At 32.3% G+C, this 9,073-nt stretch overlaps 1 protein-coding gene across 5 annotated transcripts in view; it reads left to right on the top strand.

Moving 5' to 3' along the window:
* The first annotated feature begins 6 nt into the window (after positions 1-6).
* Positions 7-9,073, top strand: part of LOC108690055 (serine/arginine repetitive matrix protein 2) — a 322,951-nt gene continuing 313,884 nt past the window's right edge. For all 5 annotated transcript variants that reach the window (XM_018197125.1, XM_018197126.1, XM_018197128.1 and 2 more), the window contains exon 1: positions 7-178. In XM_018197125.1, coding sequence (XP_018052614.1) covers positions 23-178 — 156 coding nt within the window. In that variant the 5' untranslated portion in view covers positions 7-22. The remainder of the gene's footprint in view (positions 179-9,073) is intronic.

The raw sequence follows: 9,073 nt of genomic DNA on the forward strand, positions 1-9,073 counted from the left end.
GCCGTGGTTTACCGAACGTAATATGGCGTACAAGTTTCGCGAGGAGATCGTGGGAAAGAGGTTTCTCTCGGTGAGTGGTTTCACCAAGCTGAAGGTGAATAAAATTAGTGAGTGGGGTTGGCGTGCGGGGGTGATACGTGCTGCCAGTCACAGGGATAACGGCTGTCATGACCTTCAGGTGAGTGTCTTGAAAAAAACTTGCTCGCGCTTTTCTTTCTTCGCGCGTTTTACGCGTTTCTGTGAGACCGTCAGACTCGCGTTCTTGTTTCAGGTGTGTCTTTACCGCGTAGTTTGTTACGCGGGTCGATTGTTGGTCATTGCGACCTGGCGTCGCGCGCGCGACGCCTCGCGTCGCGCCGCGCCGTACCGTTTATGTTTACATCGCGGCGTGACCCTTTGATGTGAATATTCTCCGAGTCTATGTACTGGAATACAGAGTCTTGTATAGCACAAAGCATTATGCGTGAGAAAATGAACTAATCAAAGTTTTCGAAATAAAAAACATGATTGATTCTTTCCGTTTATAACCGTTATTTAGGTTTTAAAGCCTTGTTCTTGAGCCATAAGAAATTGATCAGTTACAGTCGAATGTGAGAAGAATAATCGATTGGTCAATTTCTTATGATTAAAAATGAAAGCTTAAATAATAACTTCTTGATAGATAGCTCATTATGCTTTCTACAATAAGTCATTATCTAAGCTTTAAGTTTAGCCTAAGTTTTAAGTCATAAGAAATTGATCAATCATGTCAATTATTTTTCTCACATTCGACTGGGATTGGTCAGTCTCTTACGGCTTCAGACTTGAAACTTATTGTTAGATAATGACTTATTACAGAAAGTCTATTATGCATTATAGGCTTTCTACAATAAATCATTAACACTAAGCTTTAAGTCTTAAACTATAAGAAATTGATCAATCGTAATCGATTATTCTTCTCACATTCGACTGTGATTGGTTAATATCTTATGACTTATTTAAGACTTAAATTTAGATAATAGCTCATTGTAGAAAGCTCATAATGCGTTTCGCAAAAATGAGCTTCTTATATTTCTCTAATTTTCGATGATCATTATTCCATTTCGAAAATGGAGTATGAAAATCAGGATTCTCGCCCGTTTCGGCAAAATCACTTTCAATGGCAACATGTCACAAGGAATGAAAATTGTCTCATCATTCTCCGCTGGATTCGATATTACAGCCATAAATATTGGGAAATCGTAATTTATTATTAGATCTCGCGGTTGCGGTGCGTGTAGAAATGTGTCGCATTTCCGCGACACGTAGACTTTCATCGAAGTCACGCCACATTTTTATTAATATTTTACGGCTATTGAACTACTTGCTATATTTACGATTATATTTCGTTTGCATTGTTTGGTCAGAACAATAATTAAAATTGCAAAATGTTTTTGTAATGCCGGATTATATAGTTGCTCTTTCGAAAACGCTACAACAACATACTGCATTATTTGGAATAAAATCATCGTTACCAGCGATTTGTAGTCGTGGATATTATTCGATACGCAAAATGTGAATCATTAATCATAATGTATGTAAAATATGAAACGATGTTAGTTAAGCGATTTCGAATTTTATGGAAAGATTGGAACGGAATGACGATCGATCGTAGCGTGTATGCGTTTCTGAAAAAAATTTATAACTGCTTTATAAATATTTGTGAACAATATTGAAAATTTGTACATTCAACACGAGATAGGAGATTCAAGACTCGATTTATACGAGACAAATTAAATAAAGCAGTCGGTGGTTAGAAATTTACATACGTATCTTTTTAATGCAGAAATTACGCGTATCTTTGCCTTTTCGAAAGACATTCATCGAAGGTCGCATATTTCAATATGCGCGAATGTTTTACGCGAATATTCGTTCGAATTTTAATAAGTACGATAAACTCGACATGTTCCTAATTTTTTTCTATTAATATTTTTATTATCAATACAATTTATATTATCATGAATTGTATATTATTATTTAATCATATATTATCATAAATATATCTATTTTGACGTACGTCAAACGTGAATTGTAATTACACTTTATTATACAACCTTGGCCATAAATATAAAACATTCTAAATTTATTACATTTTCTTGAAATGAAAGCTAAAAAGAAAATAACAATATTAAAATTATTATAACAATAAAGTATTTCAATAAATCTGTTTTTAATTTTTTAAAATTATTTTTCGTTAAATATAGAACGTTTATGTAAATTTATGGGAGTGCTTTGTACTTATGATCAAGATCTGTAATTCGGGTGGGTAATGAAGATAATTATATATTGTATACAGATTATTATATTCGCATTCCATATTGTACTAGTTTATAAGTATTGAAAACTAACGATTATATCTATATTTGACTTTATGATTATATATTCGAGGTCGGTTTTATTTTGAATTGAAATATTCGCGAATATTTCAATCTTATAAATCATAAGTCAATGTCATTTTAAAAATTATAACATTCCTTCATCATAAAAATTGTTGAAGTGTGCAGATCATATTTTTAAATATGGATTCAAATTTTAATATTCCTTAAATAAAAAGATAGATACATATTCATAGAATTATATTACTGTAATATAATTCTATGAATATACACATTACGTGAATATGTCACGAATTATATTAATTGTCGTAATTGCTCGCGACAATCACGAATAATTAATATAATTACGTACTTAAGCTTATCTGTCAAGTGTTTTTCTTTTCCGTTCAAGTCAAGTCACAACTATTTCAGTTTTCGAGGACATTGCCAGCTTACATACCAACGTTGTTTGAACACGCACAAATACACGTTCGACGGCATTCGGTGTACATGTTTCGTATTACTTGGCTGGTGATATTTGCCAATTATACCACGTGGCCCAAGACCGCGATTATTATACCGGTCGAGCATAAAATCTCGGAAAATCTCAGTCTCAGCGGTCGATTTTTGCATTCGTTTCATGACGTCGAAAGTTGTAATACTTGTTTTCGAATCAAGTAAATTGTCTTCGAAAAATCATCGTCATGGCTTCGTTACGCAACGGATTGAATTTCGGAGCATTCGGACACATACGTATGCGAAATTAATTCGGAGAGGCAATACTTATCTCTTATATAATAAAAGAAGCAGTTGTCCTCGGGTATCACTTATTGGCCAGTAAAACTGTCATCTAGATGACGATAATAATATTAGCTTACCTACGTATTATTATTATCTTAATTAACATTGTAATTATTGAGAAGCTTTCAAAAAAACGTTGCGAATTTCGGATGTAATATTTTGATAAAGAAACGTCATTACGGTGAATATTAATATTTATTATGAGAGAAATATAACAATAAATGTTATGCATTTATGTGGGATATTATCTAATTACACGTTGATAAAAAATTTCTTTGTATTAATATATTATAAAATATTAATATGGTAAAGAATAAAAAATTTAAATATTCTTTTTATATTCTTCCATTATCACTTCAAATCGAATCTTATTTTGAATTATGCATTATATGCAATATAAATTTGATCATCATTTGATAATGCAGATGATCCATTAACGATATATTTTATAACAAGCATGTATAATATTTATATTTTATATTTCGCGTTAATGATTTTTCCACAAATCAAAAATAAAGCTAATGATATGAACATTTGATGAGTCTTTGTAATAAACAGAATGTTTCCTACATTATAAAAAAAATCATCTTTTTATAACAATACTATTTCATTTACATCAACATTATCATCAACATTAGTATTACTAAAATATTTTAAATTCCAAAAATAATTTTGAAAAATTTAACAATGATAAATCTTGATTAAATAATATTTTACTTAACTAATACATATCAATTGCTGTTAATTCTTGAGTTATATATTAGAAATTGTTTAGATGATTCCACAATTTAAACATTTTTTTAAATAAATTACGTCGTTCATCCAATCCATTATCGATTCCATCGTCTGCATAGCCATCTATTTTATTTATTAAAATTACTAAAATATTTTAAATTTCACAAATAATTTCGAAAAATTTAATAATCTCGATCAATATATTAAATAATATTCCACTTAACTACCATTTATCAATTGCTGTTAATTCTTGAATTATATGCTAAGATTATTTATTAGATTATCCTGACAATTGAAGCATTTCTTTTTATAAATTACATCATTCATCCAATTCAACACTAACTCTCAGTCGCGATGCAGTCAATCGATCTCCGACACTCGGAGTTAATAATATCCATACTTATTCGTGGCATTCATTAACAGTTCGCTCGGTTTCAACTATCTCTAATGGCCCTCGCGGCGTCTGCGAATTTATCGCGGCGCCAAGAAGCATCCGGACGCCTCCCGCGGTGAATTTAGTTGACAGTTCTGTTTAGTATTTGACGCCTCTAAAGGGTCAACGACTACAAACGCCATTAGATATTCCGGGGTCATCACTACCATTCAGGCCGTTGCGGCTTTCCGTTTTCCGGTTTCCCAGTCTTGAAAAATGCTATTGCACTTCTCGGCTCACGACAAACGTATCAACGAACTTGATCAATAAGAATTTCTGGCTCTTTGCCGAAGGTGAAAGTTTTTTAGCCATCGTTTTTCTGGCAAATAATGATCCTAGCGCGCGAGATATTCGAAATAAGGAAAATAGTTTTTTCTGATCCAAGATACAAGAAAGAATAAGATAAAACTATTGTCTTTATATCTCTCTTTCTTTTCTCACTACGCATGTCGATAGTGTCGGCGATAAAGAGAAGAACCTTGAAGTATTGACAAGTCGTTGAAATATCGAACGCGGAGAAAATAGATGTTTTATCGATAAGGGCGTGCTCGGGTATGAAACTCGCGTGCTCGTCACCTTGAAATTTCTCTACGCTAACTTTAGATGTGAAATGATGCATAACTTAACAATACACTATAAATCGCAAACTGAGGTGACAATGAAATGTGAGACATATTATACATTAATCACATAAAAATTGTGTTTAATTTTATTTTATTTCAATGTTATTAAAAATCATGTCTTAAGAAAGTTATGCGCTTTAAATAATTAAATTTTTTATTTAGTTAAAGTGCATAACTTCTTCAGACATGATTTTTAATAACATTGAAATAAAATAAAATTAAACACAATTTTTAAGACTTTTTCTCACATTAAGAAAGCAAGACATTCTTCGAAAACTTTGCAGGAACTACGCACGGAAAGAACGATTTTGTTGAAGTATTTAAAATTTAGTTATTAGATTTAGATCTGAAAATAATTATTTAGATTGAAAATTTAGATTGAAAAATAGATAATTACAGAACGCTTAAAATTTTTTAGCATGTTAGCGATTTAAGTTTCTTACATAATTATATTGACAGTCCAAATAAAAGATTAAAAGTTATTTAGTATGTAGCTAAATTTTTAGGTATACAGTTGGGAAATTTCTATTAAAAACACATTTTACATGTCTTAAATGGTCCACTAGAATTTATGTGTTAATTTAAAACGATGAATGTATTAGAAGGTAATACAAAGATAAGACAAAAATGTAACATAACATGCAATTAAAATGTAAGTAATTACATTTCCTCAGTAAAATTAACATTTATAATGTATATGTTAAATCAATATGTTTCAATAAATTTAATATATATAAAATTAATACATTTTATTTATCTTAAAATTTCGTTTAAAAAAAATTTTTTTTTTTTATTTATTCACTTATTCATAAATTGTGTTATTTTAACTAAGAAACATTGAATATCAGTTTAACACAATATTCATTGTATTAAATTACACTCGGAGATACAAAAATTCAACACAAAATTTTAACAAGGTCTCGAATGGAGATCGTTTCTACATACAAATACAATATGTTTTTTGTGTACTTCAAAATTATTCTTTCTGTGTACATACGCAATAAAGTTTGCAATTGAAATATTGTAAGCAACTACAATTGTTATCAAAATATTAAGAATACATTCTATAATTTTATTTTAACTATTTTTTGAAATTTACGTTATTATCTTGTGAGACATCTGTAGAAAGATATTTATTTTAAAATCATTATGGGTTCCTTGATTCACATATGCATTATATGTATGTATGTATATATATATAGCGAGATTTTTCGTACAAATCTTTCCATTGTTTCAATGCCGCTTTTGCGGCGCACCTGCCGCGTCTCCGAAGAAGCACCGTTATACTCGGTGCACGAAATATACGAAGCCTCGAGGAAGACGTACAAGGTAATGCGGTGACGCAGAATGGTTGGAAGGTGCATTGACCAGTAAAAAATTTGGGAGAGGGCGAATCGGTTGGTTAGAATCGGGTGAAAGGGGAACTGTTGCAAGGATCGGTGAGATGGCGATGGTACCCCCGAATTATCGAGGACTCGCGATCGTGCTATAAACCCTGAAATTTGCGGTTCGCGAAACCGCGTTCTGGTCACTACGGCATCGTGTACCCAACACTTTCGCATAATTTGTATAGCGGGGCGATGTTTTATTGCCGTCGAAAATTGCGAGAGAAATTCCGGGTCAAATCTGACGGGGGGGGGGGGGGGGTGTCTACAAATTCGCGAGTGACGATAAGCACTTTCGTACGGAATTGCGAAGCAAATCCCAGCGAATTCTCAAAAGGTTTATTTTTGAGTGCAGTAGTTACTCTGGTTTTGAATCGTAATTTTAACAAGATGCAAACGAGATTTCTTGATTTTCGGACTAATTGAAATAAACAACGGAAACGCATCGCTCATCCGTATCGTGTAAGCATGATTACGCGTATCATTGCATATTGTGTTGTACGTAAACTGTAAAGACTTTTTTATGTTGCAAAAAGCTTTTTTTTCATTAGTGCGCGTTGCGTATTATCTTATCTTATCGGGAAGAAAGTTGCTAAAGTCACGGTCATGACATCCGTAACAAACTCGTATCGTTTTAGCCTTATGTATTTGGTGTTTGTATTTCTTTACTTTCCTCAAGAAGTGAATTATTAATAGATTGCGATTTATAATTCAGCAAAGAATTCATAACAGCAAGAATAGTTCAAGTTTCATTGTTGTGATTATATTGCTGTCTCGAAAAAAATTACATTCTCTTGAAGAAGAAATTTGTAATTTTGATATGTTGCTTATCTTGAGAAAGCAGTTTCTTGTATTTTTATTTTTGCAAGAAGTTATAAAATTTAAGCATAGATTCTTCGGATGAACAACATCTTTTAATTTTGAATGCGAAGTTAATCTAATTAATTTAACGTAATTTTCTTTAATATCGCACATTTTGTTCATATAATTTTACAGTTACAATTTTGTAACAATATAATGACAGAGCATTTTTTGTCAGAAGTTTTGTTAAGTTTTTTTAATCCTATTGTTATTTTTCTCATCGATGATATAACGGATAGGATAAACATCTGCGTAATTCAAAAACATGCGCGGAAAATTCAATTATGTAAGTGAATACTTTTGAGGAAGCCTCTCATGTGGAACATGATTTTATGAAAACAATCTCTTAGAGTCGTCGATTAAAATTCCCAAAATGCGAAAATAACGTTCGCTGCTGACAGAGTCTTACAATTAGCTACAATGTTTTTCTCCTTTTTTTTGTTATCTATGTTTAGCAACCTCGGCATCTAGTTAAAGCTTTCGAAATTCCGTACATTACTGAGGTGGACATATGCGTGACTAGGATTTATCAGATAAATTTAGTTGTCAGATAGTTGTCATAATAAGATATTCCTTTGTCTGATAATGATCTTGATATTCGTTTATAACATTTATTTCGAAATCTATAGATGCTGTCATAACAAAGCATGGCTCTGAGAGAATATTTCATTCACTTTCGTTTATTTTTATGTATTACTTGAAAAATCTCATTAAATACTTTTGTAATATTAATATAAAAACATATAAAATTCTAGATGCTAAATAGAATAGAAAAATTAGGTACAGCGTTCTAATGCTTCTTATTTCCATCAATGTAAATCAATTTTAATCTCAGTTTAACTTATTGTTTATCTTTTTCTGATCCTAAGAATTAAAAAGCGATGGAAGATAAATTTATCTTAAAGTTAATCTTACGTTGGTGGAACTGAGTATAAGACAGAGGAAGACTGAAAATACGCTGTCATGTTTCTCATTTGTTATGTAAGTCATACTTTGTATATAAATTGGCAAACAGAAATAGAGGCGGCAAGAATAAACGAGAACGGGTCTTGTTCTTTTCGGTAACGTTGAAGGATCGGTGTAGTTGGCTTGTCTTTTTGCAATTGGCGAAATCGATATTGCGCTGTCGCGAAATGACGGTTTCTCATGTCCGAAGGTACCTTACATACGTTACTGCGAAATCGCTTCCGCGAGCATCCGGGTTTCTCCTTGCACTTCGCTGCATACGATGATTATTATTCGTTGAATTAGATCGCGGCTCGAAACGCATCGGTGCGATCGGTCGCGAATGATTTCACGTAATCGCGAAACATGACGGTTCTTTGTGCGCCGCGTATTCACCTTAAAACTTCAAACAACAAAGGGACAACAGATGCGTTGCGTTACTGTGCAACACGGCAAATCATTTGCACCGTACGCATTACCAAGCGCTATTTTGTAATCCCGCAATTTGTCCGTCTACCGCGTCATACAATTAGACACAGTCGATGAGTTTTCCGCGGACCACAGGTGCTTAATATACGCGATCTGCGCGTGCGTTCTGACAAATGATCGGTGTCTTCATTCCTCGCGTAATCACTGGCAGCGTCTCGTGATTTACGCCGAAACGTGTCGACGTTGAAATTACCGAGATCGAACAACATCTGTACCGCATGCGTGATTATTGGCAGGATTAGATCAAATCGTGTCACTGTCAGATTACTAGAAATCGCGGAGAATTAAATCTGATGTTTTTATAAAGAGATTGATGTTAAGAGAATATGTTGTCTAACTAGTGCTTTACATATATCCTATTAATATTTTTTTCTATAAAATTCTAGCAACAAAAGAATTGTTATTGAATATATTGTTTATACTGTATAAATTGATCAATTTATCTAATATATTGTGTATATATATATA

Source organism: Atta colombica, unplaced genomic scaffold, assembly GCF_001594045.1.
Source record: "Atta colombica isolate Treedump-2 unplaced genomic scaffold, Acol1.0 scaffold293, whole genome shotgun sequence".
NCBI lineage: Eukaryota > Metazoa > Arthropoda > Insecta > Hymenoptera > Formicidae > Atta > Atta colombica.